This window comes from Bufo bufo, chromosome 9 (genome assembly GCF_905171765.1).
Source record: "Bufo bufo chromosome 9, aBufBuf1.1, whole genome shotgun sequence".
In the NCBI taxonomy this organism is placed as follows: Eukaryota; Metazoa; Chordata; class Amphibia; order Anura; family Bufonidae; genus Bufo; species Bufo bufo.
In genome coordinates, this window is record NC_053397.1 from 226,296,793 (window position 1) to 226,315,076 (window position 18,284).

Consider the following 18,284-nt stretch of genomic DNA (forward strand, 5'->3'; position numbering starts at 1 on the left):
AGCACGGATGCGGAAGTGCGGATCCGCAAATGTGGATGCGGACAGCACATTCCGTCCCCATAGAGAATGAATGGGTCCGCACCCTTTCCGCAAAATTGCGGAAAGGATGCGGACACATTTTGCGGACGTGTTAATGGAGCCTAAAGGGGTTAACATCCGGCTTCTGATGACGTTCTTGTGTACGATGTCTGAGGCGCAGGATCGCTGTAAAACAACTTTTATTCCCCCGCAGGTCGTATGCAGATGAGGCTTCCTTGCTCCGAGTCTAGGTAAGCCCCCTAACCGTTCCCTCTTTTGTAAGGATTGACAGCCTGCAGCGCGGCCGGGATGGCACAAACCTCGCGCATGCGCAGTGCGCTGCTGAAACCCGGCTAACACGGCAGTCGGAGACAGGATCGCACCATACCAAGGAGCACACCGTGCATGTGCGAGACTTATGCGATGCCGGCCGCGCTGCAGGCTGTCAATCTAACAAAAGAGGGGACGGTTAGGGGGCTTAATTAGACTCGGAGCAGGGAAGCTCACGCGAGATTTTATCTGTAGGCGTATCTTAGGCGGAGCTGAGGAGCTCGACTCGGAGGAAATATGACTCTTATGCTAATTACCAGAAAAAAGCCAGGAAAGCGTTATAGGGCGATAAAATCGGACAGGTTAGTCCTGAGAAGATTATGGATCGATCGCTGGCAACTATCAGGGTAAACAAGCACATTTGGTTTTGTAGGTCAGAACATGGTGACAGGTGCCCTTTAAATTACCACTTTTCTGATTTCTATGAATTCACGCTTTCAGGTTTTGCTTTCTGCCGACTCCATAGTTTGAATTCGCTTCCTATTGGTTGACTGTATATTTAGTGTTATACAATTGTAAAGTGATTTACTGCAGAATCCACCCCGTCTAGATGTGCGGCCGACTCCCGCAGTGACCTTTCCTGCTACAGACATACGACACGTCACCGCCATGAGGCTCCAGAAACCCGTTTATTCTATTGCCTGATGATACATCCACCCAGTAATTGTAACATGTTCCTCCAGCTCTTCAAAAGGACAGGAGGCGACCACCTCTCTCCACGGAGGAGAACAGACGAGGCGGTGGTCAGTGCAGCTAGAACCGTCTCGTTATTAACCCCTGAAGCAGCAGGTCCTGCGCGTTCTCCATCTTCTACTGGGATCAGACGGTTCTGCCCTCAGTTCTCCTTTTTATCAGAGTACTTATGAACAGCAGAAATAAAGGCGCCCACGTGCTCAGGGTCCATGTCCGGATACAAACCGTGACCCAAGTTAGCAATGTAGCCTCGACACCCAAAGGCCTCCAGCATGTTCTTCACCATCTCTTCAATATTTTCCTGCAGCAACCAAACAAGAGATGATCTCCCGCACAATAAACATATAGAAGACAGAGCAGCTGCAGACAACCAGTATAACCAGTGCAGGAACCATGAGGGGCATGGAAAATGTCCCTCACATCAGGCCTCCTGAGCCAAAAGAGTGGGGGAAGGGGAACGACAACAGCCCTGAGCACATTCATAGCTCAGAAATGCAGTTACCAACAAAGAAAGCAATTATTCTAATTAAGATGAATATCTTCACAACACCAACTACTATAATACTGCTCCTATGTACAAGAATATAACTACTATAATACTGCTCCTATGTACAAGAATATAACTACTATAATACTGCTCCTATGTACAAGAATATAACTACTATAATACTGCCTCCTATGTACAAGAATATAACTACTATAATACTGCCTCCTATGTACAAGAATATAACTACTATAATACTGCTCCTATGTACAAGAATATAACTACTATAATACTGCTCCTATGTACAATAATATAACTACTATAATACTGCTCCTATGTACAAGAATATAACTACTATAATACTGCCTCCTATGTACAAGAATATAACTACTATAATACTGCTCCTATGTACAAGAATATAACTACTATAATACTGCTCCTATGTACAATAATATAACTACTATAATACTGCTCCTATGTACAAGAATATAACTACTATAATACTGCTCCTATGTACAAGAATATAACTACTATAATACTGCTCCTATGTACAAGAATATAACTACTATAATACTTCTCCTATGTACAAGAATATAACTACTATAATACTGCTCCTATCTACAAGAATATAACTACTATAATACTGCTCCTATGTATAAGAATATAACTACTATAATACTGCCTCCTATGTACAAGAATATAACTACTATAATACTGCTCCTATGTACAAGAATATAACTACTATAATACTGCTCCTATATACAAGAATATAACTACTATAATACTGCCTCCTATGTACAAGTATATAACTACTATAATACTGCCTCCTATGTACAAGAATATAACTACTATAATACTGCCTACTATGTACAAGAATATAACTACTATAATACTGCCTCCTATGTACAAGAATATAACTACTATAATACTGCCTCCTATGTACAAGAATATAACTACTATAATACTGCTCCTATGTACAAGAATATAACTACTATAATACTGCTCCTATGGACAAGAATATAACTACTATAATACTGCTCCTATGTACAAGAATATAACTACTATAATACTGCTCCTATATACAAGAATATAACTACTATAATACTGCCTCCTATGTACAAGAATATAACTACTATAATACTGCTCCTATGTACAAGAATATAACTACTATAATACTGCTCCTATGTACAGGAATATAACTACTATAATACTGCTCCTATATACAAGAATATAACTACTATAATACTGCCTCCTATGTATAAGAATATAACTACTATAATACTGCTCCTATGTACAAGACTATAACTACTATAATACTGCTCCTATGTACAAGAATATAACTACTATAATACTGCTCCTATGTACAAGAATATAACTACTATAATACTGCTCCTATGTACAAGAATATAACTACTATAATACTGCCTCCTATATACAATAATATAACTACTATAATACTGCTCCTATGTACAAGAATATAACTACTATAATACTGCTCCTATGTACAAGAATATAACTACTATAATACTGCCTCCTATATACAAGAATATAACTACTATAATACTGCTCCTATGTACAATAATATAACTACTATAATACTGCTCCTATGTACAAGAATATAACTACTATAATACTGCTCCTATGTACAAGAATATAACTACTATAATACTGCTCCTATGTACAAGAATATAACTACTATAATACTGCTCCTATGTACAATAATATAACTACTATAATACTGCTCCTATGTACAAGAATATAACTACTATAATACTGCTCCTATGTACAAGAATATAACTACTATAATACTGCTCCTATGTACAAGAATATAAGTACTATAATACCGCTCCTATGTTACACGCTATAGCACATACAGTGCGGTCAGTGCTGCGCTCACCTTGCTGGCGTACAGCGCACACGGGTCCAGGTTTCCCTGCAGCGTTACTCTCTTGCCCATTTTCTCCCTGGAATAAATGGTTAGATCTTGAGGTTCCCGTGTCTGCACATTATTGGGGTACACTGGGACAGAGGCAGAACCCCAGGGACCCCCACACTGTCCACTTCTCACCTCGCCTCCTGGGGTCGGATCGTCCAGTCCAGTCCAACCACCTCATAACCCGACTGGGAGAGATCCTCTAATGCATAATGAGCGTCCTTGGCGAAGACGATCTGCAAGAAAGGACCAGACGGTATAATGACCACTAGATGGCGATGAACGACCCGGAATCTAAAGCATTACTACCCCCCCCCCCCCTCACCCCCCCATCCCCCGGGTCCGGCATGTGACCAGCAGCGGAGTGGGAATATTTACATCCCACACGTGATATTATGTGGCATTTGCATGTTACAATCTGACACAATGTAACAACCTATCAGCACAGGGGAGTGATTGGCACTGCTGCTGTGGATTTTCTAGACTGACACACTGTGACAGACCCTCAGCTGAGTCAGCAGCATGAGGGTGGAATGATCCATAAACTGATGATCTCAAGGAAGGTCTAAGATAGAACTGCAAAACCTTTTGTGATGAGGTTTGGACCTGTGGCCCCTCCCGCGTGGCCCCATGTTGGAGTCACCCATAGGTGCGTGGTCACATGACCTCCCCTGGACTCACCATTGGCACCTGCTCCAGTCCCTCCGCCTTCAGCTTCTGCTTCACTCTACGAGAGATTTCCCGCAGATACGGCAACGAGAAGTCGGCAAACTGCCGGGGGCCGAGACATCCGGCGTGAGACTCAAAGACCTGCAGGGCCTGGACAAGACAGACGAGGGTCAGTGCCGGACACCGCCCCGACCTGGAGCCCACCCACCGGCCCCTGCACTACCTGCGCTCCGGCTGCCACCTGCCCCACCAGGTAGTCCACAATGACATCAGTGAGGTTCTGCAGCAGCTGGTGACTGGCGCTCGGGTTCTGGTAGAGCCAGCGCTTGGCTTTGGACATGGTATTGGAGCCTCCTCCTTCTATCATATAGGTCATCAGCGTCCACTGAGAGAAGACGACACGGGGGTCACTGAACGCGGCCGCCACCTGCTCCCACCCATGGTGGACCGACCCCTGGTGATACTTACCGGCGCGCCGGTGAATCCGATTAGAGGGACCTGCCCGGCTATTTTATGACGAGTCAGCGTGATCGCCCGGAACACGTAACCCAGCTCCTGAGACACGTCCACTGTGGGCTTCAACTTCTGCAGATCCTCGGGGCCCTTAAGAGGCTCTGGAAACACCGGGCCCCTCCCTGGCTCCATGCGGACATCCATCCCCAGCGCCTGAACCATGGCAGAATTAGAACACATAAGTCCACAATCTGTTGTAACCCACACACGGATCCTACGTCATGTGTATGGCCCTTTAAGACTGAAGGGCACCAACAGAGCACATGAGGTTGGGGCAGAGCGGACTCTGGCGCTCTCTGGTGGACATGACAATTATTACAACCCAGTATATACATCTATCTACCCACAGATCACCTGAGGAATCACCAGGATGTCCGAGAAGATGATCGCAGCGTCCAGAGGAAACCGGCGCAGCGGCTGCAAGTGAAGAGACAGAGCGGTAAGAGCAGACCACCTCCCCCCATCTCACTCCGCTCTCCCCGAGCCGTGTCCATTGTTACCTGTAATGTCAGCTCGCAGCAGAGCTCGGGGCTCCGACAAGTGGCGAAGAAATCCTGAGCGGCGCGAGTCTCCCGAAACTCTGCACCAGGAGAAAAGAAATTGTGACACGAAGTCCGGCCACTAGAGGGCAGCAAAGATAAGACGGCAATAATGGGGGGGGCACAGTCATCCCCCTACAGGAAAGGGCATGTGTGCCCGATCGGCATGGGTCCAACTGCTGGGGCCCCTGGGCTGACGCACCATATGCTGGACATGATTTCATTCCCCCACCATCTTACATTATACAACACTACTACTCCCATCGTACCCAGAGCACTCACTGCACTGACCCCGAGCTATAAAAGGTAAATAGTGACTGCAGCTCTGGATGTGACTGGAGACATGGAGTAACTGATGAGGAGAGCGCCCTCCATGTGTTGTGAGACGTATTGTACTGTACTAGTGGCCCCCTTGTCGGAATGCGATTTCTCGTGTGTCCCCATGACAACACTTCTCGCTCACAGGGACCCCGGGCCTCACGGCGACAGAGACTGCAGCTCTAGTATTTCTAGCACAGGAAATAAACCGCAGGTCGGGCTGGGTCCAGAGTCCCTCTGACAACACCGAGCTACGAATGCACGAGAGCAAGAAGTGTTGTCATAGGGAAAGAGGGAGATCTGTAGCACCAGCTCTGATCTCCGGGTTACATCACCCTATACTCCAGTCACATCCAGAGCAGCATACGTACAGAGTTATCGGCAGGTTCACACTGCGCAGTCACTGGCTGCAGATCACCATAAAACCACCTACCTGGCAGATATCTACCCGCCTGTCGCATACACCACACCGGAACATGGGGGCACTCCTCTCCTCGAGCAGCGCGCAGGAACGCGTCGTTCTTCAGATCCGGGAAATCCTTAGGCCTAAGGACAGAAGAGCGATCAGTGCAACAATGTAACGATGCATTATACATGAATACATTGTATCAGTCACCTGGAGAGAAGCTCCGCCCACGGCGATGACAGATCACACAATGGGCATCCTGGGATGTAGCTCCGCCCCCCGCGGCCGATCCCTACGGGCCCTATAGCTGCACTGGCCACGTTCACAATTCTTAAAGAAATGGAATGGCGATAGATGGCTGCCGGGAACAAAGAGGCGCTGCTTATCTCCAGGGGGCTGCCCTCCCCCGAAACACGAGCAGCAGCCGCTCATTATCTCTGCAGGTTCAGGGCCGGGTCCTGCTATCTGGAGGCTACAGACAAAACCTTCAAAGGGGACAGGGTGGACTCTGGGGGCCCCACCCTGAAGAGAAGATGCTGAGTGGACCCCGGGGGCCCCACCCTGCCAAGAAGATGCTGACACATCACCGCCCTTGGAGCTACCTCTGGACACCGGCCATCACCCCAACACCCCATGTATATAGGGGGGGGTCTCACTGATGGGAGGACCCCGCTCACATGAAGAATGGCGCAGTCCACAAACCACAAGTCCCAGCACAGACGAGCACCGGGGACTGTTACCCGCCTGAGGTGCTGGCGCTCCGTGTTTACCTGACGCCGGCTCCACGGTCACATGACAGAAGTCACAGGATCCGGCAGCTAGGGCCAGAATCAGGAGGAGGGCGGGGGGCACCCCCCCACGGGCAGAATTCAGGGCACCGTCCCTTTAACACCACACATGGCTGCACTGTGGAAACCCCTTTAAACAGAAAAGTATTTCTGCCCCTTTAAGCCAGGAGCCGCACGCAGGCCTCCATATGTGACTAGTGCAGGGGCCACAGGGGCCCCAGAAGTAGTTCTCCTTCCTAAATCCTGCAGGCAGCGCAGGGTGCAGAATAACAATGACTGAGGAGAGTCCAGGCCCCCACCAGGAGCGTGTATGCAGGGGCCCCCCCACCAGGAGCGTGTATGCAGGGGCCCCCCCACCAGGAGCGTGTATGCAGGGGCCCCCCCACCAGGAGCGTGCATGCAGGGGCCCCCCCACCAGGAGCGTGCATGCAGGGGCCCCCCCACCAGAAGAGTGTATGCAGGGCCCCCCACCAGGAGCGTGTATGCAGGGGCCCCCCCCACCAGGAGCGTGTATGCAGGGCCCCCCCCCCACCAGGAGCGTGTATGCAGGGGCCCCCCCCCCCCCCACCAGGAGCGTGTATGCAGGGGCCCCCCCCCCCCCACCAGGAGCGTGTATGCAGGGGCCCCCCCCCCCCCACCAGGAGCGTGTATGCAGGGGCCCCCCCCACCAGGAGCGTGTATGCAGGGGCCCCCCCACCAGGAGCGTGTATGCAGGGGCCCCCCCCACCAGGAGCGTGTATGCAGGGCCCCCCCCCCCCCCAGGAGCGTGTATGCAGGGCCCCCCCCCCACCAGGAGCGTGTATGCAGGGGCCCCCCCCACCAGGAGCGTGTATGCAGGGGCCCCCCCCACCAGGAGCGTGTATGCAGGGGCCCCCCCCACCAGGAGCGTGTATGCAGGGGCCCCCCCACCAGGAGAGTGTATGCAGGGGCCCCCCCACCAGGAGAGTGTATGCAGGGGCCCCCAGCACTCCTCATACTCACAGCAGGTCCTCGGGCTGCGCCATGCCGCTGGGTGTCAAGCAGAGTCAGTGAATCCGCTGCCCTCGGCCCTTCTCCTCTAGTCCACGCCTCCACATGGGCGCAGCCATAACCTAGACTTATCTAACGACCACGCCCCCTCAGAGTTACTCACAGGAAGAGCATCAGCCATTAGTTAGAGGCTTCTCCGCCGCCCAATCAGGATTGACAACACATTCAGCGTTACTAAGCAACCGGACAAGAGGCAGGAAGGAGCTGAGCGGCTGTCAGCGTGACCAGGCCATATATATTCTAGTATGCGCGCACTGTGAGAGGATGGGATCTAGGTGGTGATGATGATGGGAGTTGTGATGGATTTCAGTACCAGGATGTCATATTACTTCTGGTGAACTACAAGGTCCAGCCCTCCTGCGGCTCAGAACATCCATAGCAGTCTCCTCCCAGGTGATGTGTGGGTCTCCTGCGCCCCTCGTCCTCCAGGCCTCGGTCCCTGCTGCAGGGAACGGCCTCTCCTACACCAGGAAGCCCCACATGTGCCCCCCAAATAGGGGCGACTTTATGGTAGGCCACGCCTCTAACTCCGCCCAAAACATAACTTAACCACACCCAGTGCCCCTAAAGGGGTTATCCAAGTCTAAAAATGCCCCTCACAGTAGTTATACCCAGATATGGGCCCCTCACAGTAGTTATGCCCAGATATGTGCCCCTCACAGTAGTTATACCCAGATATGGGCCCCTCACAGTAGTTATGCCCAGATATGTGCCCCCTCACAGTAGTTATACCCAGATATGTGCCCCCTCACAGTAGTTATACCAGATATGTGCCCCTCACAGTAGTTATACCAGATATGTGCCCCTCACAGTAGTTATGCCCAGATATGTGCCCCTCACAGTAGTTATACCAGATATGTGCCCCTCACAGTAGTTATACCCAGATATGTGCCCCTCACAGTAGTTATACCCAGATATGTGCCCCTCACAGTAGTTATGCCCAGATATGTGCCCCTCACAGTAGTTATACCAGATATGTGCCCCTCACAGTAGTTATACCAGATATGTGCCCCCTCACAGTAGTTATACCAGATATGTGCCCCTCACAGTAGTTATACCAGATATGTGACCCCTCACAGTAGTTATACCCAGATATGTGCCCCCTCACAGTAGTTATACCCAGATATGTGCCCCCTCACAGTAGTTATACCAGATATGTGCCCTCACAGTAGTTATACCAGATATGTGCCCCTCACAGTAGTTATACCCAGATATGTGCCCCTCACAGTAGTTATACCAGATATGTGCCCCTTACAGTAGTTATACCCAGATATGTGCCCCTCACAGTAGTTATACCCAGATATGTGCCCCTCACAGTAGTTATACCCAGATATGTGCCCCCTCACAGTAGTTATACCCAGATATGTGCCCACTCACAGTAGTTATACCCAGATATGTGCCCCTCACAGTAGTTATACCCAGATATGTGCCCCTTACAGTAGTTATACCCAGATATGTGCCCCTCACAGTAGTTATACCCAGATATGTGCCCCTCACAGTAGTTATACCCAGATATGTGCCCCCTCACAGTAGTTATACCCAGATATGTGCCCCCTCACAGTAGTTATACCCAGATATGTGCCCCTCACAGTAGTTATACCCAGATATGTGCCCCTCACAGTAGTTATACCAGATATGTGCCCCTCACAGTAGTTATACCCAGATATGTGCCCCTCACAGTAGTTATACCCAGATATGTGCCCCCTCACAGTAGTTATACCCAGATATGTGCCCCCTCACAGTAGTTATACCCAGATATGTGCCCCTCACAGTAGTTATACCCAGATATGTGCCCCTCACAGTAGTTATACCCAGATATGTGCCCCTCACAGTAGTTATACCAGATATGTGCCCCTCACAGTAGTTATACCCAGATATGTGCCCCTCACAGTAGTTATACCAGATATGTGCCCCCTCACAGTAGTTATACCCAGATATGTGCCCCTTACAGTACAGACAGCCACTGAAATCTGGAACTGTCCTGCCAAATCTGGGACAGTTGGGAGGTATGCCTACGGGTCGTTGGTTATTGACCATACTGACTATTTGCATCTGCTGTGGAACTATACGACCCAGAATACAGACAATCCTCCGCTGAGCCAGAGCCTAAAACCCGAGAGAATCCGCAGTGTGGGCCTCGGTGGTCAGATGTGTCCGAAGATTACACCCTGTGTGCCCAAAAGGTAGTGACCCTGGAGACCACACTGCCCGAGACGGGTGAAAATACCCCAATAAAGGGAATTTAACCTCCAATACTGCCTGCTGAGCCGTGTATCTGATCCTATCCTGTGTGATACTGCCTGCTGAGCTGTGTATCTAATCCTATCCTGTGTGATACTGTCTTCTGAGTGTGTATCTAATCCTATCCTGTGTGATACTGCCTGCTGAGCTGTGTATCTAATCCTATCCTGTGTGATACTGTCTGCTGAGCTGTGTATCTAATCCTATCCTGTGTGATACTGTCTGCTGAGCTGTGTATCTAATCCTATCCTGTGTGATACTGTCTTCTGAGTGTGTATCTAATCCTATCCTGTGTGATACTGCCTGCTGAGCTGTGTATCTAATCCTATCCTGTGTGATACTGTCTGCTGAGTGTGTATCTAATCCTATCCTGTGTGATACTGTCTGCTGAGCTGTGTATCTAATCCTATCCTGTGTGATACTGTCTGCTGAGCTGTGTATCTAATCCTATCCTGTGTGATACTGTCTGCTGAGCTGTGTATCTAATCCTACAGTGTGTGATACTGTCTGCTGAGCTGTGTATCTAATCCTATCCTGTGTGATACTGTCTGCTGAGTGTGTATCTAATCCTATCCTGTGTGATACTGCCTGCTGAGCTGTGTATCTAATCCTATCCTGTGTGATACTGTCTGCTGAGCTGTGTATCTAATCCTATCCTGTGTGATACTGTCTGCTGAGCTGTGTATCTAATCCTATCCTGTGTGATACTGTCTGCTGAGCTCTGTATCTAATCCTATCCTGTGTGATACAGTCTGCTGAGCTGTGTATCTAATCCTATCCTGTGTGATACTGTCGGCTGAGCTGTGTATCTAATCCTATCCTGTGTGATACAGTCTGCTGAGCTGTGTATCTAATTCTGTCATGTGTGATACTGTCTGCTGAGCTGTGTATCTAATCCTATCCTGTGTGATACTGTCTGCTGAGCTGTGTATCTAATCCTATCCTGTGTGATACTGTCTGCTGAGCTGTGTATCTAATCCTGTCCCGTGTGATACTGTCTGCTGAGCTGTGTATCTAATCCTATCCTGTGTGATACTGTCTGCTGAGCTGTGTATCTAATCCTATCCTGTGTGATACTGTCTGCTGAGCTGTGTATCTAATCCTATCCTGTGTGAAACTGTCTGCTGAGCTGTGTATCTAATCCTATCCTGTGTGATACTGTCTGCTGAGCTGTGTATCTAATCCTATCCTGTGTGATACTGTCTGCTGAGCGTGTATCTAATCCTATCCTGTGTGATACTGCCTGCTGAGCGTGTATCTAATCCTATCCTGTGTGATACTGCCTGCTGTGTATCTAATCCTATCCTGTGTGATACAGTCTGCTGAGCTGTGTATCTAATTCTGTCATGAGTGATACTGTCTGCTGAGCTGTGTATCTAATCCTATCCTGTGTGATACTGTCTGCTGAGCTGTGTATCTAATCCTGTCCTGTGTGATACTGTCTGCTGAGCTGTGTATCTAATCCTATCCTGTGTGATACTGTCTGCTGAGCTGTGTATCTAATCCTATCCTGTGTGATACTGTCTGCTGAGCTGTGTATCTAATCCTGTCCTGTGTGATACTGTCTGCTGAGCTGTGTATCTAATCCTGTCCTGTGTGATACTGTCTGCTGAGCTGTGTATCTAATCCTGTCCTGTGTGATACAGTCTGCAGAGCTGTGTATCTCATCCTATCCTGTGTGATACTGTCTGCTGAGCTGTGTATCTAATCCTATCCTGTGTGATACCGTCTGCTGAGCTGTGTATCTAATCCTATCCTGTGTGATACTGTCTGCTGAGCTGTGTATCTAATCCTATCCTGTGTGATACCGTCTGCTGAGCTGTGTATCTAATCCTGTCCTGTGTGATACTGTCTGCTGAGCTGTGTATCTAATCCTGTCCTGTGTGATACAGTCTGCTGAGCTGTGTATCTAATCCTATCCTGTGTGATACCGTCTGCTGAGCTGTGTATCGAATCCTATCCTGTGTGATACTGTCTGCTGAGCTGTGTATCTAATCCTATCCTGTCTGATACTGTCTGCTGAGCTGTGTATCTAATCCTATCCTGTGTGATACTGTCTGCTGAGCTGTGTATCTAATTCTGTCATGTGTGATACTGTCTGCTGAGCTGTGTATCTAATCCTACAGTGTGTGATACTGTCTGCTGAGCTGTGTATCTAATCCTACAGTGTGTGATACTGTCTGCTGAGCTGTGTATCTAATCCTATGTGATACAGTCTGCTGAGCTGTGTATCTAATCCTGTCCTGTGTGATACTGTCTGCTGAGCTGTGTATCTAATCCTATCCTGTGTAATACTGTCTGCTGAGCTGTGTATCTAATCCTATCCTGTGTGATACTGTCTGCTGAGCTGTGTATCTAATCCTATCCTGTGTGATACTGTCTGCTGAGCTGTGTATCTAATCCTATCCTGTGTGATACTGTCTGCTGAGCGTGTATCTAATCCTATCCTGTGTGATACTGTCTGCTGAGCGTGTATCTAATCCTATCCTGTGTGATACTGCCTGCTGTGTATCTAATCCTGTCCTGTGTGATACAGTCTGCTGAGCTGTGTATCTAATTCTGTCATGTGTGATACTGTCTGCTAAGCTGTGTATCTAATCCTGCCCTGTGTGATACTGTCTGCTGAGCTGTGTATCGAATCCTATCCTGTGTGATACTGTCTGCTGAGCTGTGTATCTAATCCTGTCCTGTGTGATACTGTCTGCTGAGCTGTGTATCTAATCCTGTACTGTGTGATACGGTCTGCTGAGCTGTGTATCTAATCCTATCCTGTGTGATACTGTCTGCTGAGCTGTGTATCTAATCCTGTCCTGTGTGATACTGTCTGCTGAGCTGTGTATCTAATTCTGTCATGTGTGATACTGTCTGCTGAGCTGTGTATCTAATTCTATTCTGTGTGATACTGTCTGCTGAGCTGTGTATCTAATCCTATCCTGTGTGATACTGCCTGCTGAGCTGTGTAGCTAATCCTATCCTGTGTGATACTGTCTGCTGAGCTGTGTATCTAATCCTATCCTGTGTGATACTGTCTGCTGAGCTGTGTATCTAATCCTATCCTGTGTGATACTGTCTGCTGAGCTGTGTATCTAATCCTATCCTGTGTGATACCGTCTGCTGAGCTGTGTATCTAATCCTGTACTGTGTGATACGGTCTGCTGAGCTGTGTATCTAATCCTATCCTGTGTGATACGGTCTACTGAGCTGTGTATCTAATCCTATCCTGTGTGATACTGTCTGCTGAGCTGTATCTCAGCCTGGCTGCTGTCTCGGGGCGGAGTATCTCAGCCTGGCTGCTGTCTCGGGGCGGTGTATCTCAGCCTGGCTGCTCTCTCGGGGCACTGTATCTCAGCCTGGCTGCTCTCTCGGGACGGTGTATCTCAGCCTGGCTGCTCTCACGGGGCGGTGTATCTCAGCCTGGCTGCTCTCTCGGGGCGGTGTATCTCAGCCTGGCTGCTCGCTCGGGGCGGTGTATCTCAGCCTGGCTGCTCGCTCGGGGCGGTGTATCAGCCTGGCTGCTCGCTCGGGGCGGTGTATCTCAGCCTGGCTGCTCTCTCGGGGCGGTGTATCTCAGCCTGGCTGCTCTCTCGGGGTGGTGTATCTCAGCCTGGCTGCTCTCTCGGGGCACTGTATCTCAGCCTGGCTGCTCTCTCGGGACGGTGTATCTCAGCCTGGCTGCTCTCTCGGGACGGTGTATCTCAGCCTGGCTGCTCTCTCGGGGCGGTGTATCTCAGCCTGGCTGCTCTCTCGGGGCACTGTATCTCAGCCTGGCTGCTCTCTCGGGGCACTGTATCTCAGCCTGGCTGCTCTCTCGGGGCGGTGTATCAGCCTGGCTGCTCGCTCGGGGTGGTGTACCTCAGCCTGGCTGCTGTCTCGGGGCGGTGTATCTCAGCCTGGCTGCTCTCTCGGGGCGGTGCACATCAGCCTGGCTGCTGTCTCGGGGCGGTGTATCTCAGCCTGGCTGCTCTCTCGGGGCGGTGTATCTCAGCCTGGCTGCTCTCTCGGGGCGGTGTATCTCAGCCTGGCTGCTCTCTTGGGGCGGTGTATCTCAGCCTGGCTGCTGTCTCGGGCGGTGTATCTCAGCCTGGCCGCTCTCTCGGGGCGATGTATCTCAGCCTGGCTGCTCTCTCGGGGCGGTGTATCTCAGCCTGGCTGCTCGCTCGGGGCGGTGTATCTCAGCCTGGCTGCTCTCTCGGGGCGGTGTATCAGCCTGGCTGCTCGCTCGGGGTGGTGTATCTCAGCCTGGCTGCTCTCTCGGGGCGGTGTATCTCAGCCTGGCTGCTGTCTCGGGCGGTGTATCTCAGCCTGGCTGCTCTCTCGGGGCGGTGTATCTCAGCCTGGCTGCTCTCTCAGGGCACTGTATCTCAGCCTGGCTGCTCTCTCGGGACGGTGTATCTCAGCCTGGCTGCTCTCTCGGGGCGGTGTATCTCAGCCTGGCTGCTCTCTCGGGGCACTTTATCTCAGCCTGGCTGCTGTCTCGGGGTGGTGTACCTCAGCCTGGCTGCTGTCTCTGGGCGGTGTACCTCAGCCTGGCTGCTGTCTCGGGGCGGTGTATCTCAGCCTGGCTGCTCTCTCGGGGCGGTGTATCTCAGCCGGGCTGCTGTCTCTCAGCCTGGCTGCTCTCTCGGGGCGGTGTATCACAGCCTGGCTGCTCTCTCGGGGCGGTGTATCTCAGCCTGGCTGCTCTCTCGGGGCGGTGTATCTCAGCCTGGCTGCTCTCTTTGGGCGGTGTATCTCAGCCTGGCTGCTCTCTCGGGGCACTGTATCTCAGCCTGGCTGCTCTCTCGGGGCGGTGTATCTCAGCCTGTCTGCTGTCTCGGGGCGGTGTATCTCAGCCTGGCTGCTCGCTCGGGGCGGTGTATCTCAGCCTGGCTGCTCTCTCGGGGCGGTGTATCAGCCTGGCTGCTCGCTCGGGGCGGTGTATCTCAGCCTGGCTGCTCTCTCGGGGCGGTGTATCTCAGCCTGGCTGCTCTCTCGGGGCGGTGTATCTCAGCCTGGCTGCTCTCTCGGGGCGGTGTATCTCAGCCTGGCTGCTCTCTCGGGGCACTGTATCTCAGCCTGGCTGCTCTCTCGGGACGGTGTATCTCAGCCTGGCTGCTCTCTCGGGGCGGTGTATCTCAGCCTGGCTGCTCTCTCGGGGCACTTTATCTCAGCCTGGCTGCTGTCTCGGGGTGGTGTACCTCAGCCTGGCTGCTGTCTCGGGGCGGTGTATCTCAGCCTGGCTGCTCTCTCGGGGCGGTGTACCTCAGCCTGGCTGCTGTCTCGGGGCGGTGTATCTCAGCCTGGCTGCTCTCTCGGGGCGGTGTATCTCAGCCTGGCTGCTCTCTCGGGGCGGTGTATCTCAGCCTGGCTGCTCTCTTGGGGCGGTGTATCTCAGCCTGGCTGCTGTCTCGGGGCGGTGTATCTCAGCCTGGCCGCTCTCTCGGGGCGATGTATCTCAGCCTGGCTGCTCGCTCGGGGCGGTGTATCTCAGCCTGGCTGCTCTCTCGGGGCGGTGTATCAGCCTGGCTGCTCTCTCTGGGCGGTGTATCTCAGCCTGGCTGCTCTCTCGGGGCGGTGTATCTCATCCTGGCTGCTCTCTCGGGGCGGTGTATCTCAGCCTGGCTGCTCTCTCGGGGCGGTGTATCTCAGCCTGGCTGCTGTCTCGGGGCGGTGTATCTCAGCCTGGCTGCTGTCTCGGGGCGGTGTATCTCAGCCTGGCTGCTGTCTCGGGGCGGTGTATCTCAGCCTGGCTGCTGTCTCGGGGCGGTGTATCTCAGCCTGGCTGCTCGCTCGGGGCGGTGTATCTCAGCCTGGCTGCTGTCTCGGGGCGGTGTACCTCAGCCTGGCTGCTCTCTCGGGGCGGTGTATCTCAGCCTGGCTGCTCTCTTTGGGCGGTGTATCTCAGCCTGGCTGCTCTCTCGGGGCGGTGTATCTCAGCCTGGCTGCTCTCTCGGGGCGGTGTATCTCAGCCTGGCTGCTCTCTCGGGGCACTGTATTTCAGCCTGGCTGCTCTCTCGGGGCGGTGTATCTCAGCCTGGCTGCTCTCTCGGGGCGGTGTATCTCAGCCTGGCTGCTCTCTCGGGGCGGTGTATCTCAGCCTGGCTGCTCTCTCGGGGCACTGTATCTCAGCCTGGCTGCTCTCTCGGGGCGGTGTATCTCAGCCTGGCTGCTCTCTCGGGGCGGTGTATCTCAGCCTGGCTGCTCTCTCGGGGCGGTGTATCTCAGCCTGGCTGCTCTCTCGGGGCGGTGTATCTCAGCCTGGCTGCTCTCTCGGGGCACTGTATCTCAGCCTGGCTGCTCTCTCGGGGCACTGTATCTCAGCCTGGCTGCTCTCTTAGGGCGGTGTATCTCAGCCTGGCTGCTCTCTCGGGGCGGTGTATCTCAGCCTGGCTGCTCTCTCGGGGAACTGTATCTCAGCCTGGCTGCTCTCTCGGGGCACTGTATCTCAGCCTGGCTGCTCTCTCGGGGCACTGTATCTCAGCCTGGCTGCTCTCTTAGGGCGGTGTATCTCAGCCTGGCTGCTCTCTTAGGGCGGTGTATCTCAGCCTGGCTGCTCTCTCGGGACACTGTATCTCAGCCTGGCTGCTCTCTCGGGGCGGTGTATCTCAGCCTGGCTGCTGTCTCGGGGCGGTGTATCTCAGCCTGGCTGCTCTCTCGGGGCGGTGTATCTCAGCCTGGCTGCTCTCTCGGGGCGGTGTATCTCAGCCTGGCTGCTCTCTCGGGGCGGTGTATCTCAGCCTGGCTGCTCTCTCGGGGCGGTGTATCTCAGCCTGGCTGCTCTCTCGGGGCACTGTATCTCAGCCTGGCTGCTCTCTTAGGGCGGTGTATCTCAGCCTGGCTGCTCTCTTAGGGCGGTGTATCTCAGCCTGGCTGCTCGCTCGGGGCGGTGTATCTCAGCCTGGCTGCTCGCTCGGGGCGTGCGCTTCTACTCGATGCTGTACGGTAGCCGCACTTCCGGGTTCCGCTCCGGTCTTCCGCCTGTGAGGTGAGGCTCTGCCGCAGGGTCCGTCTGTGTCCCGGTCACCGGGAGGCCCCGATAGCTCTCCAGTGTCACACAGGATCCGTACCGTCCGCGGCGCTGAGGGGAGGGGGGGGGGGGGGGGGGGCGGGTGCTCCTGTGGATTGTAAGCTCTTGTGCTCACAACCTTCTGTGTTGGAGTATTTAAAGTGACAGCGCACCATTATCGCAGCCCCGTGTAATCTCCTGTACCTGGTGGTTTTCTTTCCGATTCCTGTCCGTATTCCGCAGTTAATAAATCCGCCATGTCCCTAAGAGTCCCCCAAAGTGTCCGCCGCCATCCTGACCCCTCCCCCTCTGGAGCCTCTAGATACATTGTTGCCATGTAATGATATAACTGTATTGTCTCCGCTGCAGCCATGCAGGACGCCAACAACCTGCACCGGCTCCTGGGCCGGATCCGCTGTGTTCTGGAGTGCATCGACTGTTTCCGCCGCGCCGTGCCGCTCCCTGAGGCGCTGTGCTACGTTCCCGGGGAAGTCCTCTACAAGGTCTGTAAGGACCCCAGCAGCGCGTCCTCCGCCCGCTCCCTGCTCACCGTGTGGGAGGCCCCCGGCTACTCCAAGCAGAACCTCAAGAAGCTGTCGCGTGCCACCGTGGAAATCCGTAAAGGAAGCTGCATCCGAGCCACGGGGGAGAAGTACGGAAACGCTAGCGGCCTCTGGGTGAAGCTTAGCAAGGTGGGAGTCAGCTCACCCCATCCATCACACACGTGATCCCCCCCTAACAGCAGGTTTATCCTCCAGTCGTATCCAGAGCTGCAGCCACGACTGTCACCTGCGAGTCCAAAAGCGTCATCACTGCTGCCCCCTGCTGGAGCAGTGTGTGATTACAGGAGGCTCTCCTGCGATTGTGGATGCAGCTCTGGATGGGACTGGAGTATAAGACGTGCTGTATCTCAGGAGCCGTGAAGTAAAGCACTAATCGCTCTCGGGACCCCGAACACTCAGGGCCCCCAATAGTCGAGTAAAATAAAAAGTTTCTCGTGTCGGACTCTTTTGCGCAGGAGCAGATGGCGGAATACAATGAGTGCTGTGACATGGCGGAGGGCTGGGTGCTGCTCTGCCAGCAGGACGAGGGCGGCGATCGGCTGGTGCCCATCGAGTCGCCCAACAAAGCCTTCAGACAGCAGCAGATATTTGGGGTGGATTACAATCCCCTGAGCAAGTATGTTGTATAGGTACATGTATGACACACGGTAAGAGCTGTATGTACATGTATGACAGATTACTGAAGAGCTGTATGTACATGTATGACACACGGTAAGAGCTGTATGTACATGTATGACACACGGTAAGAGCTGTATGTACATGTATGACCCATCAC

General features: G+C 52.5%; 2 protein-coding genes across 6 annotated transcripts in view; one reads left to right on the top strand and one right to left on the bottom strand.

The window, feature by feature from the left end:
• Positions 1-958: 958 nt before the first annotated feature.
• Positions 959-7,821, bottom strand: UROD (uroporphyrinogen decarboxylase). The gene is made up of 10 exons (XM_040408196.1): positions 7,673-7,821; positions 5,931-6,043; positions 5,141-5,220; positions 4,995-5,057; positions 4,596-4,793; positions 4,351-4,512; positions 4,140-4,277; positions 3,594-3,694; positions 3,423-3,489; positions 959-1,342 (listed from the first exon to the last, which is right to left on the bottom strand). The coding sequence occupies exons 1-10, from the start codon at positions 7,693-7,695 to the stop codon at positions 1,184-1,186; spliced, it is 1,104 nt and encodes a 367-aa protein (XP_040264130.1). The 5' UTR covers positions 7,696-7,821; the 3' UTR covers positions 959-1,183.
• Positions 7,822-16,864: 9,043 nt separating this feature from the next.
• Positions 16,865-18,284, top strand: part of HECTD3 (HECT domain E3 ubiquitin protein ligase 3) — a 29,658-nt gene continuing 28,238 nt past the window's right edge. The window contains exons 1-3 of one of the 5 annotated variants that reach the window (XM_040408170.1): positions 16,865-16,925; positions 17,316-17,638; positions 17,965-18,125. In XM_040408170.1, the coding sequence (XP_040264104.1) occupies positions 17,318-17,638; positions 17,965-18,125 (482 nt within the window). In that variant the 5' untranslated portion in view covers positions 16,865-16,925; positions 17,316-17,317. Of the gene's footprint in view, positions 16,938-17,013; positions 17,184-17,235; positions 17,639-17,964; positions 18,126-18,284 lie in introns of those variants that run through there. The other 4 variants (XM_040408173.1, XM_040408169.1, XM_040408172.1 and 1 more) reach the window with 4 other exon arrangements.

Bases quoted from the DNA above. Each gene is read 5' to 3' on its own strand.
- UROD (XM_040408196.1), bottom strand. From the start codon at position 7,695: ATGGCGCAGCCCGAGGACCTGCT. The intron at 3,490-3,593 runs GTGAGAAGTGGA...CATTTATTCCAG, and splicing joins ATCCGACCCCAGGAGGCGAG to GGAGAAAATGGGCAAGAGAG. The intron at 1,343-3,422 runs GTGAGCGCAGCA...TGGTTGCTGCAG, and splicing joins GTGCGCTGTACGCCAGCAAG to GAAAATATTGAAGAGATGGT.